This window comes from Periophthalmus magnuspinnatus, unplaced genomic scaffold (genome assembly GCF_009829125.3).
Source record: "Periophthalmus magnuspinnatus isolate fPerMag1 unplaced genomic scaffold, fPerMag1.2.pri scaffold_236_arrow_ctg1, whole genome shotgun sequence".
In the NCBI taxonomy this organism is placed as follows: domain Eukaryota; kingdom Metazoa; phylum Chordata; class Actinopteri; order Gobiiformes; family Gobiidae; genus Periophthalmus; species Periophthalmus magnuspinnatus.
In genome coordinates, this window is record NW_022986747.1 from 1 (window position 1) to 16916 (window position 16916).

The 16916-nt window shown below is 40.5% G+C and overlaps 2 protein-coding genes across 2 annotated transcripts; both read left to right on the plus strand.

Moving 5' to 3' along the window:
- Positions 1 to 1027: 1027 nt before the first annotated feature.
- LOC117393624 (E3 SUMO-protein ligase PIAS1-like) lies at positions 1028 to 9965 on the plus strand. Its single transcript, XM_033991616.2, is given in 17 exon segments — positions 1028 to 1051; positions 1904 to 2336; positions 2986 to 3070; positions 3159 to 3206; positions 3661 to 3751; positions 3817 to 3891; positions 3894 to 3953; positions 4050 to 4155; positions 4311 to 4384; positions 6055 to 6215; positions 7290 to 7423; positions 7490 to 7652; positions 7825 to 7961; positions 8787 to 8824; positions 8898 to 8948; positions 8950 to 9033; positions 9035 to 9965. Coding segments are annotated over 17 exon segments (1944 nt in total). The 3' UTR covers positions 9215 to 9965.
- A 963-nt stretch (positions 9966 to 10928) lies between these two features.
- LOC117393623 (mortality factor 4-like protein 1) lies at positions 10929 to 14488 on the plus strand. Its single transcript, XM_055232482.1, is given in 16 exon segments — positions 10929 to 11071; positions 11523 to 11569; positions 11642 to 11709; positions 11775 to 11861; positions 11987 to 12064; positions 12838 to 12863; positions 13010 to 13105; positions 13318 to 13343; positions 13345 to 13416; positions 13514 to 13530; positions 13532 to 13600; positions 13675 to 13847; positions 14255 to 14322; positions 14324 to 14340; positions 14403 to 14424; positions 14426 to 14488. Coding segments are annotated over 16 exon segments (969 nt in total). The 5' UTR covers positions 10929 to 11031.
- Positions 14489 to 16916: the final 2428 nt, after the last annotated feature.

The following is a 16916-nucleotide window of genomic DNA, read 5'->3' on the forward strand; positions in this document are numbered from 1 at the left end:
TATATATATATATATATATATTATATATTATATATATATATATATAATATATATATATATATATACAATATAGAATAAATATTATTTATTATTAATGGCCGCTGTTTATATTCGTGCGTTGCTGTTTGTGTTCATGTGTTCATTATTAATGGCTGCTGTTTGTATTCATATGTTCATTTTAATGAGCATTCTTTGCCTTAGAAGCTCACGACGCCTTGCATCATTTCTCGTGTAAGATGTTGACTCCACGTCACTGTGCTGGCTCCTGCACGTTCAAGTCTCCTTTGATGCCGCCATGACGACCAGCTCCAGGAGACACACAAACTGAACAGGCCTAACTCCCTTTGTCCACGATTCTTCACTTTCAGTGTTTCTATTTTAATGACTAAATTATCATTAATATGTCTTATTTGTGGCAACGTGCAATGAAAATGTTCAAATGTGTTGTGTAACAGGCCATACGTAGGCCTATGTCCTGGCGTTGGCCTATGTCCTGGTGTGACAGCTGCTCTATCTCTATCTCTCTCTCCTTCACTCACATAAACACATTGGAACATTCAGTCTGTATTTGAATTTGCAGTCTTATAAATTGTTAAGGCTTTGGGGGGAAAGCTAACATATTGAATGCACTTTATAATATTATAAAATGAACCCCCACCACGTTGACCTCCTAAATCTGCTCCTCCTACATGACACATGTCTGTGTGAGGCTACAACATATGAGGCAAATGATGAGATGAGCAACTCCTTCTTATTTATTTGAATCTGTAAGAATAAATGGTTTTAACTAATACATTTTGTTGTCATTTATTATAAAAAGATAATATATATATATATATATTATATAGATATATATATATATATATATATACTATATATATATATCACTATATATATATATGTACGTACGTACATACACACGCGCGCGCGCGCATAGTGGTGATTATTGCGCCATCTGCTGTAGTTTTTTGAGAACAGCTGGGCGTCCCTTGAGAATGACTGCTGCGCATGCGCATCAAGTAACAAGATGGCGGAGAGTGCGGAACTGAAGGTAAAGCGATAGCTCACATTAGCTTGTAAAATATGCGTCCTGTGAAGCGCTGTTGGGATTTTATTCCGTTTTGGCCATTGCCTTTAACATAAGGAGCCTTGAAAAGAGAAGCTGAGTCCACAACTCCGACACTTTCTGAAGAATAAAAGACAGTCAAAGTGTTAGCCGACTGCGAGCTTGCTAGCTATAGCTTTTGTATGTTACAGACGATCCGTTAGACTGTTCACGGAGCATCTGCTGTGCCAACGGCCACAGCATCACATACAAGTACCACATTGGATATATTGTGTCCACAAAAGTCCCTGATCCATGAGACAGTTTGGTATTTAACACTGTGATGTGCGTCAAACGGGATCGGGCTAATCTCTGGAAACCAACCGCATTTAGGTCAACATCAGTCAAAATGTGTCATAATAAATAGAGTTTATTATCCAACAGCAGGCGCTGTAAATGTAAACACGTAGACACGATAGGATAAGATATCACGTGTTAAACTTCTTGTAACGCCAGGCCGACTGTTGTGAGTCCTGTCAGTGAGGAGTTCTGACAAACATGTAGTTTAGAGATTTGTGTGTATAATCTATCCTTTTGGGAATCTGCTGATCTCAGTCTGAGGTTTGTTTTACTTAAGCATCACAACGACATTTCTTTTCTTGCTTAATTGTCTGATATGTCATTATAATTGACAATAATTGTAAAGACAAATCTACAAGTATCCTGAAATACTAGATCATAGATTACGTGTTTAGCATCCAAATAGAAAACCTTGATCTCAGATTAATAGAAAGGAATGATATTAGAGCAACAATATTTCGTTTGGCTTTTTGTCTGAAATGTAACCTCTGCCTTCAGCAAATGGTCATGAGCCTCCGAGTGTCGGAGCTGCAGGTGCTGTTGGGATACGCGGGCCGGAATAAGCACGGACGCAAACATGAACTTTTGACCAAAGCACTGCACCTGCTCAAAGCCGGGTGCAGCGCCGCAGTGCAGATGAAGATCAAGGAGCTGTACAGAAGAAGGTTTCCTACTAAAATGGTGTCTCCAGTGGACCTGGCACTACCCGGCGTGCACTCTACCAGCAGCCTGTCCTCTGGCCTGGCTCAGCTGGCATCTCCACTGGCATCTGCATCTCCTCTGCTTCCAGTATCTTTGCTTGGACCCAAACATGAGCTGAGCCTGCCTCACCTGCCGCACCTGCCTCACCTGCCTGTTCACCCAGACGTCAAGCTCCAGAGACTACCTTTCTATGACCTGTTGGACGAGCTCATCAAACCCACTTCTCTCGGTAATTTTTCATCTTTTTTTTTTATTATTCTGCCACTTTGCGAAATTACGCAGTTATTAATCTAAAGTTATTAGTCTTGTGTAGTTACACACATGAGTCTTGTGTAGTTACACACAAGTCTGGTGGGGATCTAAAGGGCAGTATCATGGTGTTGGGTGTAAATATATTGTAAGACAAAAAGATTCCTTCAAATGAGATTTTTGGAAATTGGTAGATTTGTGTTCCTTTATATATATTTTATTATTTACATTTGATGATATACATTGTTCAACACAGTTCTGAAGTAAAAACTGTGGTAGATGTGCAGCAGTCAGACGTTATCACAAGGGCATTGCGGCGGTCAAAGATCAGAGTTCTTTGGGTTCAAAAAGGAGTTGAATTTGTCACGTTAACACAGATGCAAAATTAACTCTCCCGTATCTTTGCCTTCTCAAGTGACAGGAGGTGTATCTTTATTGTAATAAATTTAAAGTTATTTTGGGGAGAGGTTTGGATTAGCATAGACTTGCCTCCGTATGTGAGGCATATACATATATACATATAGATATTGGGAGAGCAGACTTGTGTCTGTAGTCTGCCCCCTGCTGTACCACAGTGGTTCCTTAAATTAATCAAAGTGTTTCCTTTTGTGAATTATTTACATTTTTAGCCTCAGACAGCAGTCAGCGTTTTCAGGAGGCATGTTATGCTTTTGCACTGACACCACAGCAAGTTCAACAGATCAGCAGCTCCATGTAAGTCAAATACTATATATAATAAACATATGAGGAGATCATTATAAACCTGGACTGGGCTAACCTCATCTGCTTTCGTGTTATACAGGGACATATCGGGGACCAAATGTGACTTTGCAGTCCAGGTGCAGTTAAGGTGAGTTCATAAACAAGGTTTTATTAAAACATTTGGATTATGTGGATTATTAATCCAGAGTATGTACTCGAGTAACCAGAGTACATAATCGAGAGCCTATACTCGAGTACACGGAGTGCATAATCCAGACCATATACTCGAGTAAACGTGATACATAATCCAGGAGCATATACTCGAGTATACAGAGTAGATAATCCAGACCATGTACTCGAGCACACAGAGTACATAATCCAGAGCATATAGTCGAGTACGCAGAGTGCATAATCCAGAGCATATAGTCGAGTACACAGAGTACATAATCCAGAGCGGTGTACTCAAGTACACCCGAGTACATAATCCAGAACATATACTCGAGTATATCCATGTTGCTGCAATCATTTGCTTTTGTTACATTTTAGATTTTCTTTGGTATTTTATATTTTTATATTTGACCTTGCGACTCTTTTATGTTCAGGTTTTGCTTATCAGAAACCAGCTGTCCACAAGAGGATCACTTTCCTCCTAATCTCTGTGTCAAAGTCAATGGGAAGCCCTGTAACCTTCCAGTAAGTGACAGTGAGCCTGTTCTTCTCTATAAAGTCACACTTTATTCAAAGATCATGTTTTTCAGGGATATCTTCCTCCAACCAAAAATGGTGTTGAACCAAAAAGACCCAGTCGTCCCATTAACATCACGTCTCTAGTGCGAGACTGTCCACGACGGTGCCCAACACCATCGTGGTGTCCTGGACGTCGGAGATCGGAAGGGTGAGGAGCTTGTCATTTATGCAGGGCGAGAGCACCTGCTTCATGCTGAAGACCACACTTTACCTTTATACTGACTGAACTTTGTGATTTGAGCAGAGTTTTTCTATGGCTGTCTATCTGGTGAGACAGCAGTCGTCTGCAGTGCTGCTGCAAAGGCTACGAGCCAAAGGGATTCGAAACCCAGACCACTCACGAGCTTTGAGTAAGTCATTTTCCCCTAAAAGGCCTCTAAGCCTCTTCTAAACTGTTGATTGTGCATTTATAAAGGTTAATTATGAATGTTCATAGATTATAGGAGCTCTACTTAACATAAAACACACCGAAATATTTTCAACTGCTGTTTTTTTCCTTCCATAGTAAAAGAGAAACTGACAGCGGATCCAGAGAGTGAGATTGCCACCACCAGCCTGCGGGTGTCACTGCTGTGTCCAGTAAATACAAGATTTTATACATTTTTTTGCATCTGTGACATGATCATTTTTAGACTCCGACAGAGTCAGAGAGTCTATCGTCAATATAAATATTTACCATAGAATAGGATCTTTCCTCAACTCCAGCCTCTGACGTTCAGTCTGCTGTTCCTCAGGCTGCTTCTGATGTTTAGGACCTTCACACCTCTTTCTGTAGTGTGTGTGTGTGCGCCCGTGTGTGAGTGTGTGGTGGGTGCGTGTAGTGTATGTGTCTGTGTGCATCTGTGGGTGCATGTGTGTCTGCTTGTAGTGTGTGTCTGTGTGTAGTGTGTGTGTCTGCATTCACACATATGTGTGTGTGTAGTGTGTCTGCGTGCGCACGTGCGTGTTGTGTGTGTATGTATGTACTTTTGTTTGTGTGTAGGGATGGGGACAATGTTAAAATTTAGACTAATAATTATTGTGACCAAAATAATGATTAACGATATTATCACAATAATTATTAAACCAAGACCCTATAATGTCCTCATATGTGGACACCAGGACCTTGTAGAGAAAAAAAAAAGTATTGTAACCGAGGCAACCCAAAATGTGTTGTTACCTTCTTGAGTGGAGTGCGCCGTCACTGGGCTTCAGATTCACTGCCCATGAGCCATGACGTGACTGACGATGAAGAACCATCCCAAACTCAAAATAGGCACAGAAGCTAACAAGTTTCATTGCTATGATAGAGGGCCCCCTTGTGGCCAAACACCTGAACTAACATCTAAACATTATATTGCAGCCGGAAACATGAGGCAGTCTGGTGCTGTAAAGGCAATTATAATTGTGTGCGATGATCACGATCATTAAAAAATGCCATGAACGATTAATTGTGGACCTTTTTTATTGTGATTAACGATATTATCGTATATCGTCCCATCCCTATGTGCGTGTGTGTCTGTGTGTGTACGTGCATGCGTGTAGTATATGTGTGTGCATGCGTGTAGTATATGTGTGTGTACTGTGTGTGTCTGTCTGCATGTACATGTGCATGTAGTGTGTGTCTGCATGTGTGTGTAGTGTGTTTGTGTCTGTGTGTGCATGTAGTGTGTGTGTCTGCGTGTGCACGTGCGTGTAGTGTGTGTGTCTGTGCATGTGTGGAGTGTGTGTGTGCATCTGCACGTAGTGTGTGTGCATAAATGTAATGTGTGTGTCTGCATGTACATTCGTGTAGTGTGTGTGTGCGTACGTGTATGTAGTGTGTGCGTCTGCATCAAGTGCGCGTGTCTGCGTGCGCATGCAAGTAGTGTGTGTGTCTGCGTGCATACATGCAGTGTGTGTGTGTGTCTGTGTGCTTGTGTGTGCACCTGTGTGTACTCGTAGTGTGTGTGTCTGCGTTTGCACGTGCATGTAGTGTGTCTCTGTGTTGATGTGCATGTAGTGTGTGTATGTGTATGTGCGTATAGTGTGCGTAGTGTGTGTGTCTGCGTGTGTGAAGTGTGTGAGTGTGTGCACACGTGCGTGTTGTGTGTGTGTGTGTCAGCATCTGAGTGTCGTGTGGATCTGTGTCTGTGTGCGTGTGTCTGCACATGTGTGTTGTGTGTGTGTCTGGACATGCATGTTGTGTGTGTGCATGTGCATGTATGTATGTTGTTGTATTATATAATTTGGACCTGTTTATTCTGTTTCTCAAACATGTTTTTTCTCAGTTGGGGAAGATGCGTCTGACCATCCCCTGTCGCTCCGTGACCTGCTCACACCTGCAGTGCTTTGATGCCACTCTGTACATCCAGATGAACGAGAAGAAGCCCACGTGGGTGTGTCCTGTGTGTGACAAGAAGGCCCCATATGAACATCTTATTATTGATGGGTAAGAGACCACACCCCTGTGTAAATATAAACAAGTGAATGAACATTAGTTATTTAGAGCAATGTTTCTCAAACTGTGGTCCAGCTCCTTCAGATGGGACTGGGAGACTGATGTTTGACTCATTTACAGCTCATTTGACCCACTTTTTGGATAATTTCTGTTTAGAACTACAGTGGAAATGATGTAGTCCACTTTTAGTCCTGGTGTAATCCTGTTATAAACTTGGTTTAGATCTGGAATAGTCCTGTCATGGGCGACAGTAGCTCAGTTGGTAGAGTGTTTGTCCACTGATCCGAAGGTTGGCGGTGCGATTCTAGCTCACACAGATGAATGCTGTCATTGTTTCCTTGGGCAAGACACTTAACTCACCTCAGTGTCTGCGTACACTGGTGTGTGAATGGGTGAGTGGTTCCTGTCATAAAGCACTTTGAGCACCTTGAAGGTGGAAAAGCGCTATAGAAAAATGTGACCATTTACCATTTACCATGGACCTGGTTTAGACCTGGTTTAGTCCTGTTATAAACCTGGTTTAGATCTGGAATAGTTCTGTTATAGACCGGGTTTAGATCTGGTTTAGACCTGGTTTAGTCCTGTTATAAACCTGGTTTACATTTGGAATAGTCCTGTGATGGACCTGGTTTAGACCTGGTTTAAATCTGGAATAGTCCCATTTTACATCTGAAATAGTCCTGTTATAGACTTGGTTTAGACCTGGTTTAGTGTTGTTATAAACCTGCTTTAGATCTGGAATAGTCCTGTTATAGACCTGGTTTAGACCTGATTTAAACTTGGTTTAGTCCTGTTATAAACCTGGTTTAGATGTGGAATAGACCTGGTTTAGACCTGGTTTAGACCTGGTTTAGTCCTGTTATAAACCTGGTTTAGATCTGGTGAGACTCTGTAAGCCAAATTTTTCCTTTAGTGATATTTATTCCTTTTGTGAAAAGTTTGAGAGCCACTGATTTACAACAGATCAAACACAGAAATGTTTTGATGTAAAACCAAACGTGTAAGAGACCATCCAATAGTTCCCATAAATAACCCAAAAATACAGATAAATCATCATGTTTACAGACTCTTTATGGAGATCTTGAGCAGCTGTTCTGACTGTGATGAGATCCAGTTTAAAGAAGATGGAAGCTGGTGTCCAATGAGGTCTAAGAAAGAGGTGCAGGAGGTGTCTGCGACTTTCAATGGTGTGGCATCAGGTAGGATCTGTTAATAGTGTTTATTTCAGTGCATATATTATATAGACATTGTGCTGTGCGTTTCAGATTTGTCTCGGACAGAAGCCCACGAACAGAAAAGGTCAAACGAGAGCAAAAAGAAAGTGGACGTTATCGATTTAACCCTCGACAGCTCGTCAGAAGAGGACGAGCCGCCTCTGAAAAGGCCCTGTCCCTCTCTCTCCCCTGTGTCTCCGCCCATCAACAAGGGGTAAGTGTAGTCTGTTCTGATACTGCACATTGACATGACATTGGGGGGGATGCTGCCTACAGTTAGCATCAGACCCCTAGGGAATGACATCAGCTGCAAAGTGTCAGTTTTAGACAGGGTCAAATGCTTTTCTGTGGCTGATTGTGTTTTTTTGTGTGTATTTTATTTATAGAGTTTTAAACCTGCACCAGAGCTCTCCCGTTGCCAGAGCTCCCAGCATGCCTCCAGTAGAGAACAGCTACATCCCTCCACCTCCTCCACTCATCCAGGACTACCGCCACTACTATCACACCACCAGTGACCTGCCTGGTATGTGTCCACAGGAAGCACACGCAGCTTTTGTCTTGGACAGTGCTCTGCCCGACTGTGCAGGCTCCTTTAAGGACAAGTTCAGTTTTATTTATACAGTTTTATTTTTGACTTGAAGTTGGCCTGTCACTATAAATAAATCAACTCATCACTCAGTATATAAAAGAGGGAACTACATTTTTTGGGTCAATATTTTTCATGTACTGGAATATTTTTGGTTATTTTTTTTATTATATGATAAGATTTGAGGCGTAAAAGTTTGAATGAATAACCCATTACAGACTCAAACTAGCAACTAAAGTGTTTCATTCTGCAGCTCATGATTTTTAACAATGTTGAATAGTTTTTGTAGTTTAAATATGCTCGAGTTATTGTGTCAGTGGCAGAAATTAGTTTCAGTGTTATTGTTTATCATCTATATTTACTTCAGTGATATATCAAACTTGTGTTATGGTGACAGTGCTACCTTTAAAATAATGTACTAAGCCCTTTTTTAGGCTCATTTGATCAGTTCCGCCAACAACAACTAGACCCCTGATGCAGAATGAGTAGAAACAGTAAAAGTAGAAAAAACAGCAAAAGCAGTAATAAACAGAGATGTGGAGTGAAGATGAGCCAGACGACACATGAAACACGTGAAACATATGATAATAATAATAATAATAAATTTTATTTATATAGCGCTTTTCAGGACACTCAAAGTCGCTTCACAGTGGATACAATAATAAAATATCACAAAAATTTACAACATAAAATCAAGCATTAAAACGGGAACAGTTCTGTCATTGTGTAAATGTAATATTATGTTTTATTCTTTTCTTCCAGAATTAAACTTCTTCTCCTTCCTTCAAGGTGACAATCAGGTATGTTGAGCTCCATCTGGCTGTTTTATCTGTTACTACCGTGAGATGTGACAAAGCTCTCTGTGTCCTCCAGCATTACAACATGGTCATGGCAGCTGCCGCTGCGTCCGCCTCCACCTCCGAAGGAGCACGAGCTGTTGCTAAGCCGCTTCCTGCCTTACAGCTCGGCTCACATGATGCGCGAGCAGTCCGGCTCTCTGGGAGTTACCAACGGCGGCAGTAAACAGCGGCAGTAACAGCGGCAGTAGCTCCAGCCTGGTATCGTCCAGCAGCCTGAGGGACAAAGACCGGGATAGGGACATGTCTGGACTCTCGCGCTCCTCTGTGGAGGCTGCCGCTGCCGTAGCAGCCATTTATGGATCTATGTCGGACGTGATCTCTCTGGACTAGGACTCACAGGACGGAGTGAACTCTGGAGGTCTGTAAATAAAGAGAAAGAAGGATTACAGTGCTATGTACAGAGAGTAAATCTATTTTCCATTGGACTTATTGTGTATATACACTTAGGACGCTGGTCCTCTGAGTTTCTTCAGTTGATATTTTTCTGTGAACACTGAAGACTTTTTCACCTCCCCATGTGGCCCTATAATTATTCTACCTTTTCTACTCAGTTTGTACTGTTTTGTTTGGATATTTCATGTGAATGGCATTACTTAAGTATAATGTTATAATCCGCACACATGTAGAATGTGAAGCACATGACTGTGTGTAGAAGCGGATGCAACAAACCCATGCTTCATTATGGTGACTGATTCAACTTACTGTAGATTCATTTTATTTTTAAATTATTTATGGTTCAAGTTATTGGGTAGATGCAGTTTAATGCACTCCCTCTGCCTTAGACATATTCTTCACTAGGTTACAAAAGATTGTTGTTTTTTCTTTTAAAACGAGTGTTTAAAGGGGCAAAATGAAAAGAGAGAGTTCATAAAGCGTTAGGCTGTTTGGCCTGTCACTTTTCCAGATAAGACTTTGAAGCTCCTTGAGAGGGAGTGTTGGACCCCAGCTCCACACACAAGTGAAGGTGGTTGTCCTCCATTTTTTTAGAGCAGTATCAGCTTTGCATGTGCAGGCGAACTGCCAAACTCATCTGCTTTACTTTTTGATACAAAAGACATTGATCTTGCTCAGTATATTTCCAGCTGCCTCAAAGATCAGACATTTTGAACTCCAAGCCATTCATTCGTTTTGAACACCACCTTGCATTATTTGAGTTGTGCTTATAAGATTTATTTATTTACTATATATTTTCAGCATATGTTTGATTTGTGAATATGCATTGCTGTCAATGTAAGTGACTTTCTTTTGTAATTATAAAATAAATATTTAAAGATGTCTGATAAGTACCACGTCCAGTTTGTTGTACAAATTGGATTGCTCAGAGGTTGTGGTAGTGTACACTCAAATGATCCAATATTAAGACTTCAAGACCAAAAAGTCATAATGCTCCTTTATGTAACTGTTCTGGATCAAGTTCTACCTCCATATATGTGCTAATGTGACTATTCTGAATAGCTGAAATCTGCCTGTCCATAATGATGATGATAATAATAATAATAATAATATGTATTAAAGGTAAACATTTGTATGCATATTCTGGACCACAAACAGCAGAAATCATATTTATTTAAAAAACGTATTCAAATCAGCATATATATATATATAAATTATATATTTATATATATATATATTATATATTTATATATATTTTTTTATTTATATATTTATATATATATATATATATATATATATATATGTATATATGTATATATGTATATATATATATATATATATATATATATGTATATATATATGTATATATATATGTATATATATATATATATATATATATATATATATATATATATATATATATATATATATATATATATATATATATATATATATATATATATATATTACACACACGCACACATTTCAAACTGTTATCGATCTAAACCACGCTGAAGGCTCATATCGTTAGTTTAATACATGGATCTATTAAAATAAGTTTAATAGCTCTCTGTCTCTGCAGCTCAGTGGCTCATATACGTCGTCGCGCTGTGCCTGTGTCAGCGCGTCGTGCCTGCGTCGTCGCGTCGTGCTTGCATCAGCGCGTCGGCGATGACGTTTATAGTGAGCGGCGCCGTTTCAGACTGTAATGGGAGCTGGCGATTTTTTCATTATTTTGATAGTGTAATCTGTGAATGGCGCCGAAACAGGACCCGAAACCTAAATTTCAAGAAGGTAATGATCTAACAGTGTCGATGAAATGTAGACTGCACGTGCGGGGGCATCGGGCTGATCCTCGAGACAAACGAGGCGCCATTGAAGCAGCCCCCAGAGCTCACAGACCCCGAGCTCAGGGGCGCATTGTGTCTTTGTACAAAATCAACACATTTTCCCCATAGGATTTTTATTTACCGCTGTCGACCTGCTCCAGATAAGTGTTTAGTGCGTGGTGGTGTAAAGTTGGTGTTCGTTCGTCATAAAGCGGCCTCAGTTCTGTGGAGTGGAGCTCATTGTTTGCACAGACTGGCTTCACGCGCATCTCTCAGCTCTTTAACACATTATATAACACATTATTTGATCTAGCAGTTACACAGGGGACAGGGATGTTGAATGAACGGGGTTTTGAGGTACATGTGCGTCACAACAGTGGTGTTTGCAGTGACTGTGTGAAATCCCTTTATTTTAGGTGAAAGAGTGCTGTGTTTTCATGGGCCTTTGCTCTACGAAGCTAAGGTAGGTCTAATGCTCAGATCATTATGTGTGATGCATTTTCATATTCACTGATTGTGACTGTTCTCTCTGCAGTGTGTGAAAATCAACGTGAAAGACAAACAGATCAAATATTTTATTCATTACAGCGGCTGGAACAAAAAGTAGGTGTGGGTCATGCTCACGAATCTATGTACTGCTGATTTTTGACACGTTGATGTTCTTTCAGCTGGGACGAATGGGTTCCTGAAAGCCGTGTTCTGAAGTATGTGGACAGTAACCTGCAAAAACAAAAAGAGCTTCAGAGGGCTAATCAGTAAGAATGTTTTTGTACCATTTCACCCTGTATAATTTCTATAATTTATACCATTTCACCCTGTATAACCTCACTGGTGTAAAGAGGACACTGCAGATAGTTTGATGTTGCTATCTGTCTTACAGAGACCATTATGTAGAAGGAAGAATGAGGGGAGCTGCACCAAATAAGAAAATCCCTGCCCCACCGCAGAAAAATGAAGTGTGAGTTTTGCATGTACAGACCAGGGCTGTACGAAGGGGTGTAGCTCCAAATACCCTTTACTCAACAGTCCGATGCCCCTGGTTGGATGATCCTTTGCCATAGAACAAGTCTGCATTATTATTATTTTTTTTTTGCGAATATTTGGAGTATCAACTTATGTTATGTGCACTTCAGCAATGTATGAAGAATTGGACCATGTTTACTTTAAACTGGTTAGCAATATATTGGGTTAAGCTTAACGTACATGACAGAAAAAGAAAAATATGAGGCACTCAGAAAATATTTTTAAAGCTGTTATTTGAAGAGGACAGGGTCAGAACCCGTGTGTGTTTTCAGGCTGTGTCACAGGTGGACATCACTTTAAACTCACTGCAGGTGTGGACGCTTCCTTCAGTTTAGTTTAGTTTAGTTTAGTTTATTAGTTTATTTGAAGGGGTAGTGTGCAAAAAAACATTAATAGATGCTTTGCACCAGATTATAGCCAAAGCTAGTTTCCGTCTGTAGTCCCTGAACAGGTGAAAAATACAATACATTATAAAATACAAGCAATATAACACAGGAACAGCAACAGTTCTACGTGGACACTTGGGTAGTCCTTTCATTTCTATAGAACCATGTGATTTAAGACACTAGAGGGCAGTAAGTTCACAGAAGCGCCTCATCTCTGCTGTTTTTAAACTACATATTTTATACAGGTTTCTCTTTTCCCTCAGAATTGTCTAAAATGTCAGCATTCAAAGGGTTAACAGTATCTCAATGTTTTTCTCTGCAGGAAAGCCAAAAAGAATAAACAGAAAAGTAAGTAGTGTTTTTTATCATTACGGTAATGTTTTTATCACAATAATGAGGTGAATGTGTTTTTATCACAATAATGAGGTGACTGCAGTGCACATGTGAAACGGTCTGTATCTGTACATTAATTCATGTTTGTGTTTTTGAATTAGCTCCTGGAGCCGGAGAAGGAACCAGCTCAGGAGGCGATCCAACCCACCCTCCACGAAAGAAGAGAGCGCGGGTCGACCCCACAGTGGAGAGTGTAGGTTCACAACCCTTAAGATGACCCATGGATAGTGTAGGTTCACAACCTTTTACATAATTTCACACATAGGGTATGTAGGTTTGCAGCCCTGAAGTTTACACATGGAGAGTTTAGGTTCACAGCCCTTAAGTTGACCCATGGATAGTGTAGGTTCACAGCCCCTTACTTAAGTTCACACAGAGCATTAATGTTACACTGTGTGTCCTACAGGAGAGACTTTTATAAATCGTGTTGAGGTAAAAAGTGAAAATCCCAGAAGAACTGAAACCATGGCTTGTTGATGACTGGGATTTGATAACTCGTCAGAAACAGGTGACTATTTATAATATATAATAGTATATAACATTTGTCATATTTGGACCCAGGTCCAAACCATGTTTTAAAACTTTATTTAAATGTCATTTTTAAGCTTTTCCATCTCCAGCTAAAAGAACGTTGACGCTGTTCTTGAAGATTATGCAAACTATAAGAATCAAGAGGAAAACACGGACAGCAAGTAATTTAAACAAGAAAATATTTGAATATGGTGAAGGTTTAAAGAGCTGCATTAGTGAAGCTGTGTTTTCTCAGAGAGTTTGCTGTGAACGAGGTGGTGGCTGGAATCCGTGAATATTTCAATGTGATGCTGGGCACACAGCTGCTGTACAAGTTTGAGCGGCCTCAGTATGCTGACATTTTGGCCAATCACCCAGACACGTCCATGTCCCAGATCTACGGCGCTCCTCACCTGCTCCGACTCTTCGGTAAACAAAGACCCTGATCTCATCTATGGTGATGCCAAACAAGCATTCTAGCCTCTTGCTAACAAATCTACACGAGAAAAAACATTTGAATTTTCATTATTAGTGTGAAAAAGTGCTATATGATGTTAACTTAATGATATCTGAAAAAAAGATCAATGTAATAATCATCCAGTTTGGCAATCTGAATCCGCCTCGACGCTGTAAAGTGAAACTACACAGGGAACTTGCCAGGAGAGGGCAGCACTACAGACACCAGATTTCAGCATTAAAATATAAAGTGAAGGCAAATTGTTTCTCAAGACCTGCTGACCTCTTTATGTGTACAGTATTAAATAAAAGTGGCCAAACATACACACAAACAATATATATAAAATGCAATGTTTAATATCATTTTCTCTGAATTCCAGTGAGAATCGGCGCCATGCTGGCGTACACACCGCTGGATGAGAAAAGCCTCGCTCTGCTCCTCAGTTACCATCCAGGACTTTTTGAAGTGAGTTTCTGTCTCTGTTCACAAAGTGAAAGTGAATGTGCTGAAGGGGTTCTGTCTTGCAGATACCTGGTGAAGAACTCTGCCCTCACTGTTCAATGCCAGTGACTACGAGGTGGCGCCCCCTGAGTACCACCGGAAGGCTGTGTGAGGTCACATGGTGGACAAAGTCACATTTTCTTTGATCCGTTTTGTTTCATGTGGAGTTTAAATGCACTTTTTCTGTGATGTTTTCAGTTCCACTTTTTTTAGTTTTATTCTGATGTTTGTCCATCATTTTCTATTAAAAGTATTTTTTTTTCTCAGTCGTGTTTTTTGCTTTTTCATATTTACCAGCTTTAGGAGTGTTTATTCAGAAGTAACAAGTTTTTAACTGCATAAATATACATGGCAGACATCATAAACCGCAAGTACCATCATCTGCTCTATCCTCTCTCTCCCCTCTCCTCCTCTTTTCTCTCCTCTCTTTTCCCCCTCTCTCCTGTCTTCTCTCTCCTCTCGGCCCCCTCTTCTCTTCTCCTCTCAGCCAAATATTAACGTTCCCTTAAAAACACTTGAAAGACTTGGCGATGCTGCAGTGTTTTTAAAATCCTTCTGTAGAAGTGCGCGTGCCAAAATAGCGCCGCGGTCACTCCGAGCGTCCACGTGACGCGCACACGAGCCGCTCTTATGCAGAAAAAAAATAGTGAAACAAAGCCATGTGTGCGTCTGGACAAAAGTTCTTCTGTCGTGAGGAATTATTAAGCCTCGTTTATTTATGACATATTCGAAACAATGCAGGGTAGTTTAAGCACACTTAAAGAGGCACACTTATATTCTGTGAGATCACCAGCAGAGGGGCAGCATTCACTCAGACATATCTGTTCAGACTTGTGTGAAAAACATAGATGTCTGTGATATTCAGGTTTATTCATGTATTTGAACATGAGCCCTACACACCGCCTGCCCCTATTTCTCTGTGGATTGCCATTCACCTGTTTTAAGTGTCAAAGCAAAGTCCACAGCAGTGAACAGGAGGTCCATCTGAGAGTTTTCAGGAGTTTTCAGGAGTTTTCAGGATCACTGGCCTTTGTTCGGAGGACAGTGTTTTTGTGGTGCTTCTTTCACAGAGAGCGTTAAACTGAGCCTTCAGCTTCTAAACCACTTTTCAAAAGTTTTCAGGTTCAATAAGGTCATTCAAGGGCAGGGAGACCAAACACAAGTTGAACACATTCAGCTTGTTTTTGCTCTTCTAGACTACACAGAACATGACCAGACCAGTATTTTTCACTGCAGGTTACACAAAACATGACCAGACCAGTGTTTTTCACTGCAGGTTACACAGGACACGACCAGACCACTGTTTCTTCACTATAGGTACTGTCTAAACCAAATGTGAATAACTATAGTCTTTTATCATCTAATTATAATCTATGATCAAACTGGAGAGTCACGGCAAAGAGCCATCAGCTGTACAAAAGATCCCTTTTTGGGCTTTATTTTGGGCCTCGCTCTGTATGGCTGTTCTGGATGGTGGAGGAGGGGGGTGTGGACATGGACACACTTGCTTTTCTTTGCCTGAAATGTTCCACGGTATGGCATTACACATATCTGCCTTAGATTTAATTATCTCCAAAGATCTGACTCTTAACTTGGCCTGATGATGTCACATACCTCTTTTCATGGAGATGGGATTAATTCTACGCTGTGGAACATTTCAGGCAAAGTGCAAAACATCATGGACACAAGCAGGTAACGTACACTCTACCTGGCACCTGGCAGAACATTGTTTTTATGTGTCAATAGTAATAACCCCCCTCATGACAAGTCTGTATTGGTGTTTGAAGACTCAAGAATGTGATAATGTCATACTTCATATGGAGTCAGGGGTCACACACAGTTCTTTTGATTGCCCTGTACTTTACCACGAAATCTCCAAAAGGTAAATTTACAAATGTTGAACAAACCACCAACACCACCAACACAGCAACAACAGCAACAACAACAGCAACACAAGCAACAACAGTAACAACACCAATAACAACAACAGCAACAAAAATAACAGTGGCAACAGCAACACCAACAACAACAAATAAAGCAACAACACCAAAACAACAACAACACCAACAAAAACACCAATAACAGCAGCAACAACAGCAACAACACCAAACACAGCACCAACAACAACAATAACACCACCACCAAAAACAACAGCAACAATTACAACACCACCAACAATAACAGCGACAACAACAACACCGCCACCACAAACAACAACAGCAACACCACTAACAACACCACAAGCACCAACAATAGCAAAAACAACAACACCACCATCAACAATAACAGCGACAACAACACCAACAACAAAAACAGCAACGCCACTACCAAAAACAACAGCAACAATAAAGCCACCACCAAAACACTAACAACACCACCAAGATCAACAGGAATGGAATGGGCTTCCAGGCAACCTAAAGAACATGACTGATTTTTACAGCTTTTCATGGGCTGTCAAAAATTGGATTCTGGAGCACCAAACATGCTCACACTAACAATACCAGACGGGTATTTTGCCATCAGGTGTTACCCTTGTGGGT